The 16,308-nt window shown below is 40.6% G+C and overlaps 1 protein-coding gene across 6 annotated transcripts in view; it reads left to right on the top strand.

The window, feature by feature from the left end:
* Positions 1-15,988, top strand: part of HMGCLL1 (3-hydroxy-3-methylglutaryl-CoA lyase like 1) — an 86,397-nt gene extending 70,409 nt beyond the window's left edge. For 5 of the 6 annotated variants that reach the window (XM_061354932.1, XM_061354930.1, XM_061354931.1 and 2 more), the window contains 2 exons: positions 1,931-2,056; positions 10,683-15,988. In XM_061354932.1, the coding sequence (XP_061210916.1) occupies positions 1,931-2,056; positions 10,683-10,796 (240 nt within the window). In that variant the 3' untranslated portion in view covers positions 10,797-15,988. The remainder of the gene's footprint in view (positions 1-1,930; positions 2,057-10,682) is intronic. The other variant, XM_061354933.1, reaches the window with a different exon arrangement.
* Positions 15,989-16,308: the final 320 nt, after the last annotated feature.

Raw genomic sequence — 16,308 nt, forward strand, 5'->3', positions numbered from 1 at the left:
GCAAATGTAACAAAGCATTAGAACTAGGAAAAAAAACCACTTATGGGCATATTTTGAAAGGGGACTTAGGAACTGCAACATGCAGGCCATCATCTTTTGCCTACCGTGCCAGCTAGCTGTGTGCATGGCTGTGACTAAGAAGGCAGGCTCCCAGACTAGCCCGCAGGGACACATGGGTCCTTCAGAAGGAGAACAACAGAAATAAGCTGTCTTTGCAGCCAGGCCTCTAAGTTGATCTTACTGACTTGAAAATCTGAGTAACAAGTATGGTTTAACCTCGAATCTCCCCAAGTCCAAAGTCAAAGTTGGAGTTATGAAAACTTTTCTGCATAGGAACTCCTGTCCTGAATCTGAGCTATAATTCAGTCTGCCTGACTTCTAAACTTTTGGTGTATGTCTGCCTAATTAGCCCTAGGGCGAGGAAAATCTTGTAGTGTGCTTAAGGTAGAGAGAAGCTGGTGTCTTTGAAGACCTGATGACTTTTCTGCCTAATACCGTTCCCTGCTTCTGATAATCTCTAGAGCCTGAATGCCTCCAAAGGCATCTAATCTTCTTCAAGGAGAAGACTGAAGAGCATTCTCTGGATCACATACCTAGCGTGTTGTAAGAGAAAAAAAGTACTTCTCAATTTCAGCTTTATTTTAGAATCTTAACTACAGAAAGAAGAGATTGCAAGAGGTCACTAAACAAATCAGTAGAAATTACAGGGTCAGTTTTTTTCTCTACCTGACCAATCTCCCAGGGAAGGCTTTATCCCATAGGAAATTTAGTATCTGCTGGCCAGAATTAGTAACTGGTTTACAATTTTTTTTATCATTCCTTCTTGATAAAAGAGTGTGCTGAGGGAGGATCAGGAGAGAGAAAGCATTTGGATGCATTAGGAAGAAAATAAAAGTAGGAGGATTATGAATTCATGACGCTGAGTGTGTTTTTTTAAAGTCTTAATTTAAGTGAGAAGGGTTAACACTGTGCATCAAGTATTCCCTTAAAAATATTAAAAGTGAAGCTTAGAACCTATATCTGTAGAGAACTTCCATGATATCCACCTATTCCATTATTTCAAGCATCTTTAAAGCTAGGCTTTTGGATGCCTCTCCAGGCCTTGTAGGGTGTGCAATTTGCTATTTTGGACGTTGTGTTTTCTTCTAAACTGGTGAATATGGTAACCAATGAGTCAGATTCACCAGGATAAAGTTCTTTAAGCTTTTTTTTTTCCCATTTATTGAACCCATGAGCTGTTTAACAGATCTGCCAAAATTTCATTCTTCCTTACATTGTGGTGTTGAATTTGAATGAAAATATCATGCTGTGTTCCTCATAAACAATAACAAAAAATTATTTATATGGTGGCTTTATGATTTCTAACAAAGAATGAAAAGAAAATTAGACAAGAGAAAATGCTCAGGAAGTTCTTTATGGAAGAATAGCCATTAACACAAAACACATTTTACAGGGTAGGTGTCCCAAAATCTTTTGGATGACATGTGAGTCAGATGCTACTATTAAGACTTCCAACATGCAAAGGCTTATACATATGCTTAGAATTATACATTGGTATAAATGCCTTGATTGTGTTTGGTTGCATGTAGGCTTTTTCAGAAATAGATGCAGGCTATTTAAATACAACATCTAGAGAGATAAAGAAGGAAAAATCATAAAACTCTGTTTGGCTCTAAAACAGCAATCATCTTATCTGCCAAAATCACATGTAATTCACCGTTAGTTCTGTGTTCCACATCCTGTGTTTAAAGAGTCTTACCTTATAAAGATGTCAGAACTAAGACCATTATATGGAATTTCCTCTAAGGAACACACCCATTTGTGGAGAAATGAGTACTTTATTCATCGTAACTTATATCTCCTGCAATTTATGAATAATTATAAATAATGTTCTATGCTGATGTTGCATTTCTCTGTCATTATCTTCCAGATGGGAGTTGCTGTAGTGGATTCATCTGTTGCAGGACTGGGTGGTTGTCCCTATGCAAAAGGTGCTACTGGAAATGTAGCCACAGAGGATGTGATATACATGCTTAATGGTCTGGGGATCAACACAGTAAGATATTTTTACTTTCTACTTAAGACTTTAAGGAATTCAAAAGTATTTTTCTAAAAAACATATAATACATACCTGACAATTACTTCTGCTGTAAAATAAAATACTGGGAGCAAATAGTAGTTTTTACAAATTCAGTTCTTTAACATGGCTTGACACATAACATGAGTGTTGTGATGTTCTCTTCACTAGCAATTTAGAGTAGGACTGTTTTGCATATTTGACGGACATTTGAGTAACCCACCTCTTCCTACCTGGAGCTCAGTAGCAACTGCTTTGAGTCATTACTTTGCCTGAGTAACCACAAAAAATTACTACTGTAGACATTGCTCCAGAAGGTTGACCAGCTCTACAGTGGAAGGACTGAGCAAACTTTTTTCACATACTGCTTATTAATTTGTTGTCAGTTTTTCTTGCTTCAACGTGGAGAAAAATGGTGGTGTTTGGATCCCAAGCACAGGGCATTGCTATTTCTCAGGTGTCCACTTAATTTATTTCAGAATTGTACAGAACCTGTTTCTGGCTTGCAGGCATCACAGTCATTTTTATTTCCCACTCTGTTCTTGGAGGAGAGGACAAAGCAGCTTATCTGCACTGAGCTGCACTTTGATGAACCTTACCAGTGAGCACCTACACTTCGAAAGCACACATTTAGTATCTCTGGCTTGACTGGCATGTTAGTTATTACATATTCCTGGGAACGAAATAATGCAGTCTTCTCCAGAGAATGTGCTCTTCGGTCTTCCTGTTGATCACCATTGTTCTAGAAATGTGGCATAATGAGATTGTACTGACCCAAGTGATACAGTGACTTTACCTGTAACTTAGACATAGACTTAATAGAGTCAAATTCAAAGAGAACATATAAAGAGCTCCAAAACGGCATCGTGTATGGTTTGTATTTAAACTACTGCAGAAAGAAACTGAAAAGCCTGATGTCTGAAATACAAATATCTGAGTTACTGAGGTGCTTATAACTTGTCTGTACATTACAGTTCGGTGTGGCATAGATGCCAGGTGAGTTAATAGAATCATAGGGTTGGAAAGGACCTTAAGATCATCAAGTTCCAACCCCCCTGCCATGGGAAGGGACACCTTTCTCTAAACTATATCACCCAAGGCCTCGTCCAACCTGGCCTTGAACACTGCCAGAGACGGAGCATTCACAACCTGCCTGGGCAAACTATTCCAGTGCCTCACCACCCTAACAGGAAAGATTTCCTCCTTATATCCAATCTAAACTTCCCCTGTTTAAGTTTTAACCCGTTAGCCCTTGTCCTGTCACTACAGCCCCTAATGAAGAGTCCCTCCCCAGCATCCCTATATGCCCCCTTCAGATACTGGAAGGCTGCTATGAGGTCTCCATGCACCTTCTCTTCTCCAGGCTAAACAGCCCCAACTTTCTCAGCCGATCTTCATACGGGAGGTGCTCCAGTCCTCTGATCATCCTTGTGGCCTTCCTCTGGACTTATTCCAACAGTTCCATGTCCTTTTTATGTTGAGGACACCAGAACTGCACACAATACTCCAAGTGAGGTCTCACTAGAGCAGAGTAAAGGGGCAGGATCACCTCCTTTGACCTGCTGGTCACGCTCCTTTTGATGCAGCCCAGGATATGGCTGGCTTTCTCGGTTGCAAGCGCACACTGCCGGCTCATGTTCATTTTCTCATCAACCAGCACCCCAAAATCCTTCTCCGCAGGGCTGCTTTGAATCTCTTCTCTGCCCAGCCTGTAGCTGTGCCTGGGATTGCTCCCACCCAGCTGTAGGACCTTGCACTTGGCATGGTTAAACTTCATGAGGTTGGCATCAGCCCACCTCACAAGCATGTCAAGGTCCCTCTGGATGGCACTCCCTCCTTCCAGCATATCAACCGAACCACACAGCTTGGTGTCATCGGCAAACTTCCTGAGGGCACACTCAATCCCACTGTCCATGTCAGCAACGAAGATATTAAACAAGACCGGTCCCAACACCGATCCCTGAGGGACACCACTCGTTACTGGTCTCCAGCCAGACATTGAGCCACTGACCACAACTGTTTGTGTGCGGCCATCCAGCCAGTTCTTTATCCAACTGAGTGGTCCACCTATCAAATTGATGTCTCTCCAGTTTAAAGACAAGGATGTTGTGTGGGACAGTGTCGAACACTTTACACAAATCCACGTAGATTACATCAACTGCTCTACCGCTGTCCATCAGTTCTGTAGCCCCATCATAAAAGGCCACCAAATTGGTCAGACAGGATTTCCCCTTAGTGAAGCCATGCTGGCTGTCACCAAGCACCTTGTTGATTTTCATGTGCCCTAGCATGCCTTCCAGGAGAATCTGCTCCAAGATCTTGCCAGGCACAGAGGTGAGACTGACTGGTCTGTAGTTCCCCGGGTCATCCATTTTCCCCTTCTTGAAAATGGGGGTTATATTTCCCTTTTTACAGTCATTGGGAACTTCACCTGACTGCCATGATTTTTCAAATATGATGGCCAGCAGCTTAGCAACTTCATTCGCCAGCTCCTTCAGGACCCGCGGGTGGATTTCATCAGGACCCATGGACTTGTGTATGTTCAGATTTTTAAGATGGTCTCAAACCAGTTCCTCTCCTACAGTGGGCCCAAGGTCTTCATTCTCACAGTCCCTGCTTCTGCCCTCCAAGACTTGAGTTGTGCGGTCAGGGCCTTTGCCAGTGAAGACCAAGGTAAAGAAGCCATTCAGAACCTCAGCCTTCTCCAAATCTTGTGTCGCTAGTTCTCCTGAGAGCTTCCTGAGGGGGCCTACGTTCTCCCTAGTCTGTTTTTTATTTGCTATGTACCTGTAGAATCCCTTCCTGTTATCCTTAATGTCCCTAGCCAAGTTTAATTCTAACTGGGCCTTAGCTTTCCTAACCTGGTCCCTAGCTTCCCGGACAACATCCCTGTACTCTTCCCAGGCCACCTGTCCTTGCTTCCACTTTCTATAAGACTCTTTTTTCATTTGAATTTTCCTCAGCAGCTCCTTATCCATCCAAGGAGGTCTCCTGGCCCTCCTGCTGCACTTCCTTCTAGTTGGGATGCAACACTCCTGAGCTTGTAGCAGGTGATCCTTGAAGACCAACCAAGAGTCTTGAGCCCCCCTGCCCTCTAGGGCTATATCCCATGGAACCTTACTAAGCAGGTTCCTGAAGAGGCCAAAGTCTGCTCTCTTGAAGTCTAGGGCAGTGAGCTTGCTGCACGCTCTTCTCACTGTCCTGAGGATCTCAAATTCAACCATCTCGTGGTCGCTGCATCCAAGGCTGCCCTGCAGTGCCACATTTCCAACGAGCCCTTCCCTGTTGGTGAGCACAAGGTCAAGCATGGCACCTCTCCTTGTCGGTTCCTCTATTACTTGCAGAAGGAAGTTGTCTTCCACACAATCGAGGAACCTCCTGGATTGCTTGTGCCGGGCCGTACCGTCATTCCAACAGATGTCAGGGTGGTTGAAGTCACCCATGAGAACAAGGGCTTGTGAGCGCGAGGCTTTTCCTATCTGCCTATAGAGTGCTTCATCCGCAGATTCCTCTTGATCAGGCGGTCTGTAACAGATCCCCACAGTAATGTCTCCCATTGCTGTTTTCCCTTTAACCCTGACCCACAAACTCTCTGTTAACTGCTCACCAGTCCCCAGACAGAGTTCCATACTCTCCAGCCTATCCCTAACATAAAGGGCAACTCCCCCTCCGTGCCTGTCGGCCTGTCTTTTCTAAAGAGTCTGTAACCTTCTATTCCAACACTCCAGTCATAGGAGCCATCCCACCATGTTTCTGTGATGCCTATTATATCATACCCCTGTAGACATGCACACATCTCTAATTTTTCTTGTTTGTTCCCCATGCTACGGGCATTTGTATAGAGGCATCTGAGTCGAGCTCCAAATGAAGCCGGCTCATTGGCTGGAGCAGCTGGAATATCTCTACATTGCTCCAAGCATTTATTATAGGTGCTGGCAACTGACTGGGTGTGTCGGGATGGAATGATCCCCCCCTTCCCCCAGCACATCTAGTTTAAAGCCTCCTTGACCAGTCTGTCAAGCCTCCTACCAAAACTCCAGACCAGCTCCACCAGCCCCCGATAGACCTGGCCTACAAACTTGGGCCCCATGTTCAAGACACCCAAACCCCTGACTGTGACACCACCCTTTTAACCATTTATTAGCCTGGCTAATCCTCCTAGCTTTTTTTAGGTCCTCCCCTGTATCCTGGAGAATAGACGAAAAGACTATCTGAGCTCCAGAGCCCTCAACCACCTCTCCCAGGGCTCTGTAGTCCTTCTTTATGCTTCCCAGGCTACTACTATCTATATCCCTAGCACCCACATGTGTCACCAAAAGTGGGTAATAGTCCGTGGGGCTTACTAGAGCAGGCAGCCTCTCTGCCACATCCCTGATCCGTGCCCCTGGTTGGCAACACACCTGCCTTGAGACCGGGTCAGGCCGACAGATGAGTGCTCCTGTCCCTTTCAAAGAAGAATCCCCTACCACTACGATCCGCCGCTTTTTCCTGGCAGCACCAGTAGAGATCTTCTTTACTAGTGCATCACCAGGCTGTTTCTGGCACAAGTGTGTTTCCTCATGAGCCCCCTGCAGGACAGCAAAGAAGTTCTGCGCAGGGACAGCAGATTTAGGAGGAAGTCCCTTGCTTTTAATTGTCCTTTTCCTCCTTTCTTTGTTGTTGTTTTTTTGTCACCAATTCCCAGCTTCACAGGTTAACGGCCTCCTTCTTTCCTCCATGAGCTAGAGGGGAAGCTTGAGGACTCTGCACAGTTTGGGCCTGGAGCAAGCATTCCTGCTTCCTCTCAGCTACCCTCACATCTTGTAGCCTATTAATAGCATCCTGCAGCTCAGCCACCTGCTGCAGGAGGACCTCCACCAGGGAACACCCAGTGCAGCCCTGCCCATTGTGTACCTTTCCCTCACCAGACCAGTGCAGGCACTCTCTACACCCAAAAGTCTGCACTGCAGCCTCCCCTCTCATCAGCTCTGTCTGAGTGCCTACGGTGGCCACCGCCGGGGTAGCCAGAGCAGAGCTCCCAGACCGGGCCCTGGTCATAGGGCGAGTGCTCACCATCCCGCTCAGCCTGCCCGCGTGAACTGCCTCGCCGCGCTCCCTGGGGCAGGTTTTTACCCACTCAGGGCTGGTGCCTCTCCTCCTGGCTCCGCCCCCGGTGAGTCCCTGCTCGTGTCAGCTGAGCTGCCGGCTCCTGGGCAGGTCCTGTCGAGGACTCGAGGCTCTCTCGGTGGCTCTTGTCGCTCTGAGTTGAGGCTCCTGGACGCTGATCTCCCCCCGCTCCGGTGTTCAAGGCGTCCTCTCTCGAGCTACTCACCTCAGCAATTGACCCAATGATTTGTACATCCCCTGAGCACTGCAAAAGCCTATTCAGAACTTTACAGAGTTCACGGAAATGTTTATCTGTTTTCATGTGCTTCTTAGGGAGTTCTGTGTAGGTCTCCGATACTTGTTTAGAAAAGGTTTATTCACAAGTGCCCGCTGTACAAGTGGGCTCTCTTTCAAACTGTTCATACATGCTGGGGGATAGCTTTTTTGTGAAGAAGGAATTTATTCTTTTGAGACAATACAGTTCTTTGAAATAAGAAGGAGAAATTGTGTATTTCACTTTACATTGCTGCACACCTTAGACTTTCTGTACAGTCTTTCCTTGGGCAAAAAAAAAAACCCACATCAACTTTTCCAAAAGCAAAAGGATTCAATTAATATAATAAGAATATCAATTAAAATATCCTTATTAAATCAAATATACCTTGTTCCAGGCTTTTTGGTAATATTTATTAATCTGTTAATGATCTGTTGTCCAAGAAGGAAGCAGGAATCTAGCTTGTCCTAAAAGTTGAAACCAAATCCCACAGAATCCCAGGAATCTCACCATCAAATACTTACTTCCCCTTTTGTTATTTGTTTTTTATATATATTTTTTTAATTTAAGATTTTGCAATAGCAAAACACAAGGCTTTGCTTTCTGACCCTTTTCTGTCCCATTAACAAAAGAGTGGTTTACTTTATGAGAGATACAGAGCCTCAAAATTATTAGCTTAATATATGATCTTTGATCTTTGCACTGTTGGTTGGTTTTGATACCATGGTCAATTCTGTAAAATCGTTATCACAAATACCTATTAATATGTCCCTTTTTGTGTAACCGCACAGAATGAAATTATAATTACTACTGCTGTACATTTGCAAGGAGTGCTTTCTCATGTTCCTCTCAGCTGTGCACTAAAGCTTTAATTTTGTTGACAGAAGTCACTGAAAGTGTCAACCAAAGGATGGACAGTATTTAAACATACATTACTGGGTTCAGATTGACTAGATATAGCAAAATAGTAATTGATGCTTGTTCTATGCTGTTCTTCAGAACATGTAACCAAGAAGTGACGCATGAAATGAATCTCTGTCAGGCTAAATGTGAAATAATTTTCTAGCAGAGCCCATCTACGAAGAGGTTTATTGGTTCTACCATGGTAATGGATAGATAATTGTGTCATAGATCATTAATGCTTATGAAACTTTGTAGGGAGACATGCACTTTTATAAAAACATTTTCTATATGGTTCCTACATAATTACAGTAATAGTATTTGTGTTTATGATGCCTTCAAAGTGCTTGGCAAACAATAGGGCTTTCTGAGAAATAACTAAGTACTGTTAGCCTCACATTACCAACACCAAAACTGAAGTACAGAGAGATAATAGACTTGGTATTTGTGAATGCTGAATGACAACTGGTTGAAAAGTCAATGGGAGTTGAAGGACTTTGCCTTCTGGCAGAAGCTTTTCTGACTTAAGGCACTTATCCAAGTTCATGGATGCTATTGAAGGCACTTGTTCTTGTGCTTCATGGCTTCATTCTTTGGTGTCAAGGAATAATTCTGGATATATGGAGTGGTTACCAAGTACACTGAAGTACATTTCTGAGTATCTGTCTGAAGATACATTATTTTGTCTCAACAACCTTGCAAACAGCTGTCACTACCCTTTTCCCATCCATGTCTGTGAGTCATACTTGTGAATGCTAGGTTTTATGCCCTCATGGTAATCCTTTTTGGTTCGCAGCACTTACATGAGAAAGACAATTTAAAAGGCAGAGATGCTTCTATTCCATCTGATGAATGAGTACTGTGAACATACATTTCTTATTAATGCATATCACATTATGCAGTGTTACAGTGCTGAAAATGTGAATTTTGTATAGTTTGGGAATTTTATTTTTCTATCTCCGGTAGTCTAACTACCAAGTATGTCTAAGGTGGTATGTTTCTCATTTGTTCTCGTAAAAAAACCCACAGATGCTCGAAGAATTTTTTAGATTATGTTTTATGTAATAGCACTGTACAAACTAAACTGAAGTAATGACCTATAAAGGATAATCAGAATAAGCTGATATCAACCTTGTTATAACCATATTAAAATGAGACAGTTATAAAAAGATGTCTTTGAACAATATGTTTTAGATGGTGCTAAAATACTAGAGCCGATTAGAAACATTGAAGCTTTTTTTTTAATAAAAATGTTTTTGATTACATTTCCATGAAGTAATTCCTATTCTTATTAACATTTTTAGTCAATTCCAGGAATAAAAAATGCAGATTTTACTGATATATATACCGACACAGAATATTGAAATAAGAACTAGATTGAATTAAAGGATTAAGCATCTAAATCAGGTCTTGGTCTGAACTTTAGTGCATAAATCCATAAGTGTTATGTAAGTCTGTTTCTGGACCAGTGCATCTTATACTTTTTAATTCTGGGTGACATATGTCTCCCAATTTTATGTGACTGCTCAGTGTATTGGTAGCTCAGAGTCCCCTTTCGCATCCTTTCTACAGGAACTTTACTGGCTTGTAAACTCCAATCTTCATAGCAAGTACTTATATCACTCGTGATCCAATTCTAAAACTTTTACTATACATGAGTAATCCAGGGGACTAATCATGAAGTACTTTTTTCCTCTTTTATCAGTGATCTGATTCCATTTTAGCAACCAAGTTCTACTGATACGTATCTCATGTTAGTTAAAAAAGGACTTTTGTTTAGCATGGGCAGATCAAGCAATTGCAATTTTTTGCTCAGTTGTACTACCATTGTAAATTGTAATTTTGCATTGAAAGGAGCTTCTTAAAGGAGATGATATTTATTGAAGAGAATGCAGGATCGTGTTTGTCACTGAACTCAGGTGCCAATAGAAGTGTTTCCCCTGTTTTCCTGAGCTGCAAGTGGGATACTTGTATGCATGAAGTTTCCTAGTGTTGGGTGACAAATAAGTACAGCACTTAAGTAGATATGATATTTTTCTTCCATCTTTTTCTAGTTGTTTTTCCAGTTCTTTATTAGAGATTCTTCTGAGTTTGAAAGTTATTATTTGAGTATCCGGTCCACTGATGCTAAGATAAATCACTCTCAAAATGGTAGGTCCTTCCAAACAAATGAAGCTGTGATTCTTGGGTAAGTCACTGTAACTCTACTGTTTTCATTACTGACCTGTGACATGAATAAGGCACTTTGTTTGCAAAAAGTAGACCCTAGCAAAAAAGAAACCTTGGGGTTTAAGCATTTTCAACATGTGAATTTATTGTTCTCAACATTTTTCACTTCTTTTTTAGGGAGTCAATCTTTATACAGTGATGGAAGCTGGAAACTTCATCTGTACAGCTTTGAACAAGAAAACAAATTCCAAGGTTGCGCAAGCTTCCTTCAGTACTGGAATTGTCAATTAAATTAATGGCTTTTGCCGCTTAGTTACATTCTTCATCTACCTTGACCAAGGACATTTATATCAAGAAAACAAATATAAGAAAATAATTTCAGCAAAGAACCAAAATAGAACCCATATATAACTTTTTCTTATGGGAAGAGTTATTGCTCTGTACTGTCTTGTCAAGAATTACCTGATTTGTAAGTAAGAAATAAATGACTGTAGTACAGAACCTTGTGCTTGGAACTTCTACACATGAGAAAAATGTATATACACCAGGATATTTAACTATGTTTTAAATTGAATTTTAGTTCTTTTCAGGAAAACTGGATAGAAGCAGTAACTACATAGTTAATATTTAATCAAGATGACTTTTAGAACAGTACAAATATTTGCAGTAGTTTATGAGATCCCATGCTGTGTGTGGCCATTCTATTATGTGTTTTATTTATCTGAATCTTTACTTTTCATTTGTCAAGTCAGTTGTGTTATGAACATGGAGCCAAATCTGAATTCACCATAGTTAGCAATAGCACTTTTTTAATTTTTGTTTTGTTTAACATCTGTTAAGTTATGGATGACTTTATCTTGTTCCAAGACTTTGTGGTGAATGGCAATCTGCCAGATCCTACAAATCTAATGCAAATTTCCTTATTTGTTACATATGTTAAATTTGTTGTATTTGCTTTTTTTTTTTTTTTTTGTTAACTGTATTAAAATGCCTAAGAAAAAGTTAAAAATTGGCAAGGTTTTCAACCATAATTCAGGGTAACCGTAGTGCAGAAGAAGGGGCTGAATTTTTGTCTAAGGTCTCATCAAACAATTTGATTTTTTTATTCTGTAGCCTTTAAATTGACATTCTCACTTGAAAGCAATGAGGTTTTGAGGATAATAATATTCTGATGGACTAGTTTACACAAGGGAACTACTTACAATTTTCCTCAGTGCTTTACGGATAATAATATTGTTCTTTTAGATGTCTTAGTTCAGCAAGATGCCAGTGAACTGCATTGTCATTTTTAGATCAGTAATGGACACATTCAAAGAACCTTATCCTATCTGTAAACTGTTCAAAAGTGCCATGAAAATGTTGTCATTTTTTCAGCCTGAAACATCAGTCCTGTTATTGGTTGGCTGTGTAGGATCCTTCTGTAATTCTTGGTGTATCTAACATTGATCTATATTTTTTTCTGAACATAGCCTGTTAACATAAAAACCTAAAATCTATGATCTTTTTCATATTCTTGTTTTCCTCCAAAATATGAAAAGCTGGGAAGAGCCAAGATGAAAGAGAGTGAAAGATAACATAAAGAAGAAAAAGACTGAATCATTTTTGTCTGGAACTCAACTCTGCCAAGTTACATCTGACTCTCGGTTTGCCTTTGAAATACTGAAGTGAACTTTTTCTGAGGTCTTTTAGGCAGTACTGTAGTTTAGAATTGGCACAGCTTGAGGAAATCAGACTTTACATGCCACGTAACTCAAAGCTATAAATTTGATATAAAACCTCTATCCTGTTTATGCCAAAAGCATAGTCAAAACTGAGATAAGCTGGATTGTATCACTCTTCACATGGTAAGAGTCAAAGAATAAGCAAAGAAATTGTTCAGGTGAGGCAGGAAATATCTTGCCTACTAATACAAAATGCTAAATGACACACTTTCCTCTGGTATCTAGTAAGAAGACTTTTAAGTACTCAAAGGTATGAACACCATTACTTGCTTGACCTGTTCTGAATGCATGTGGTTGGATCACCACAGAAAATGCTCTGTTCCCATGATTCAGCTGGGGCTTTGTTATTTAGCAGCCACTATGTCTCATATATCAAACCACAAACTTTAATAAAACCAGGTCTTGAACCATTCACGGGTTTATAAGTTCTGTAATGAATTATATCAAATGAAGAAGTGAGAAATCTGCAGCAGTACTTTGGGTGTTCTTGGTCTAATAATTAGTAGTCAAGCCTAAATGAGGTGCCAGAATTGACATTATAAATACCCTAATTCAGGTTGCATTTACTCCTGAAGGTGACTAACCACACTGTAATACTTTCCTGTTTAATAACAGAATTTCCTCATTAGTTTGCTTCTGTGCAGGCACAGAATTAGCTCATTTTGGGCTGAAGCATGCAGTTCTGTTGTAGGGCCTGATGAATTTTTATCTACCCAAGATCCTGTGACCATGTTTAACTGACATAAGCAAGACTGAGCCTCTCAAAAAATGAAAGTGAAGTCACCCCTTGGAAAAATAAAAAAAAAACCCCAACAAAGTAGTTGTGATGCAAATCACCTTTTAAATATTAGCCTGAATGTCAGACTAAACAATTGATCTGAGATTAGCTTGCTACTCAGCCTGGAAAGATTCAGATGCACATTTTCTGGCACTCTAATCAACCACTCAGCTATATGCAGAACTGAAAAATATAGTTATTAGTAACTCAGAGTAAATCTGGATGAAGGTGTGCCATGGAGTAGGATGGAATTAAAGATTTTTGAGACCAGAAAGATCACATGAAAAAAGTGTCTCTACAACAAGTAAGAGTTGTTCCTTGCAAAGGGTGATGAAGACTTCAGCTATAGGCAAAGTTAGGAACTGAACCAATACTATCCAGTTTTTTGGTAAGTATACTAACTACAACATCTTAGATAAAAATGAGTAGTTTCACTACTGCCATGATTTTTGTGTTGAAGGAAATACCTGTGTAGAGCATAGACTATAGAATAAAAGAGCTAGCGCTGCTCAGTTCTTTAGGAGTTTTAGACGTCTGTGCTCCTGGTTACCATGAAGTATTGCTAACTTAGGTGCTAGAAGACCCTTACACTGTGGGGGGAGTTTTCAGATATGCCTCTGTGTATAGTGCAGATGCATCTGGGCTGTCCAATTTGCAATTCTAAGGCTCTTAACTCTCCCTATGCACTGAAACAGGGTACCTATTAAATCACAGGGATGGACAACCTAAAATGCCTTGGTTCTTTATTGGGTCTGTTTTAGAAACTACTTAGGAGCTTGTGGAGAGCCTTAAATGCAGGTCTGTTACTCCGTAATGATGTGAGCATTGGAAAAGATGAGCAGTCACAGCTGGAGCTTGTGCTTTACCCACACGTTCAGCTTCAACCACATAGTGATTTATAGTAATCCAGGGTGGAGGTCACAGACAAATAAATTGTTTGTCAGGATCCTTACAAGGGAGGAAGAAACATGGAGCCAGATAAAAAAATAAAAAACCCACCCATGTTTATGTGCCAAAAGTGCCACCTGGGAAGAATTTAGGTCTGTGGGTCCAGGTGAGCAATCCCCATGAAAATCCTTCTTTACTTGTCGTGAGACTGAGAATCCTGAGCCATGTCAAGTTACTGCTTCTAAAACTCGTTAGACACATAAAGTGCTGCTGCTCTGCTTTCCTGTGCTGGCATCGTTTTGACACTGTGGAGCATTTAAATGCCTGATCTTTGTCTTTGAAAAATAACCATATATTGCCTTTAAGAACAAGCGCTAATCCAGTAGATGCCATGAGCATCACTCACGTGGGTAGCATTGAATTCAGCACGTAATAAAGCAGTTGAGATTACATCCCTTCAAAAACATGCCAAGTCATGGGATTCTGCTACTGCTCGCCAGTGTTTCTGAGTTTCTAAATCTTTATGCTTATATTCAGTGACCCGTCATTGGTGGTGCCTGCTCTTTTAGCCCCTATCAGTGTCTCTCACTGAGTACATTGCTGTTTCATCACACTGAATTAACCCTCTGGCTGTAGAAGGATTGCATCCAGGTGTTTGGCTTCCATGAGCAGATGTTCTTATTACTATGTCATTATAATAATTATATGTATATATATTTGTTGAAAGGTATGAAGAAAAAGCAACAGAGTGCTGAATATCATGATCACACTTTTGGGAAGTGGGGACATACTGTCTCTCTGTTTTGCTGATGGTCCTCTGTAAATATTGAAAAGGGAGTAGCATAAACTCAGAGCATGAATGAGAGAAGTAGTCACTGACTGCCCTGCCAACTCTTATTGGAGAAAAATTACGTGTACCAAGATATTTACTTCTTTGTAGCTCAGTAGCTACCAGTCACTGAAGAGATCTCGCAGAACAACATCGAGATCGTCTTACTTGTGCCAGGGTCATGGAGTATGTAAACTGGAGTCCTCAGCGGTCTTTGGTCTGTGCCCTGCTCTGAACCTGTGGCCAATGTCATGTTGCTGGAAATTTCTCTCATACTTTCACAGTAATTTTGCTTTTCCCCATATGGTTTGGCAATAACTAGGAAGTAAAATGCCGGCTTCCTTGGCAGGTCAAGACATTGTGTTGTTCTGAAGATGTGGCTGGTGTGATTTTTTTGGAGGAGAAGTTAATTGGTTCCGTTAGTAATGGGCATAAGTGTTCTTCAGTGCCTTTCACAAGACAGCAATGACATGGAATCCATACATGGATAGTGCTAATGTATTCCAGCAGCAGCTTGCTTTGTAGTTTAAACTTTTACATATTTAGGCAACTTGGCTCTGAACCATCACTTTAATATTTCATTTTTGTGTATAAACAGGGTTTAGGGAAATAAAAGTAAATATTCTGGTCTTGAAAACAAATCCAGAGAGGCTTTGGCTAATTTTCCTTTCTTAATAGCATCATTTGAGTTCATAAAACTTTTGTTATTGTAATAAGGATTCATGAAATGAAGACTGCAAGTCTGTGAGGTAAAATTCCTATGTTTTGGATCAGTGCTGTTGAAATGAAGTACTATTTGTCCACTGAGTTATTCTTAAGGAGTAAAAATATTGTTTAGTTATTGTGATACCTAAAAATGAGTGTTCTCTGCCACTGTTTTTGTTTTAACATGGTTTCTCAGACTGCCTCAAGTTCTCTTTATAGATTGTGAAATGTCTGGAGAATGGACTGAACAGAAGAATCAATCTGGAGGAGTGAATGAAAGACACCTTCTAGTTCTTGACTTACTGAACAATGCTTTTCTTTGTTATATTTTTGAAGATAGTTTTTTTCTCTATGGTCCTGCTCTAATGCAGTGTTAGTCTTCATTGTTGCAATAACACTGCAGGCAGAAGGACTACAGCCAAAGTCAACTTAGTCCTTTGAAACCGATGTCAGAGAGATTATGTGTTTGTTAAGGAATTATCATGTACCCTCTTGGTTAAATGCATTTGTGATTTTGCAATAGGTGGTGTTAAAGATGAAATAAAATATATCTCAGTGTTTACTGAAACTGATATGCTTATATATTACAGTAGATTCAGCAGCTCTGACTAACCAGATCACACACACAGCATTAGCAAATACAAGCTGTCACTCTGACACGTATGCCTGTGTTGACTTTGTTAGCTCGTAATCCATTTGGGGTGCATTTTCTTCAGATTACCTTTTTTATCAGTTGTTCCTCTGTGCTTTTATAGCTGACAAATCTCTTCTAAGTTACTGGGGAAATATTTCTTCCCTCCATTAACTAAACATTAAAAGCTAGAGCCAGGACTGGAGGTAGGATTAAAAAAAATCAGTGAGGCGTTATCTAACTTCAGATCT

Source organism: Neopsephotus bourkii, unplaced genomic scaffold (assembly GCF_033783945.1).
Source record: "Neopsephotus bourkii isolate Nb327-2 ecotype Australia unplaced genomic scaffold, CSIRO-AGI_Nbou_v1 NB_756, whole genome shotgun sequence".
NCBI classification, from domain to species: Eukaryota; Metazoa; Chordata; class Aves; order Psittaciformes; family Psittacidae; genus Neopsephotus; species Neopsephotus bourkii.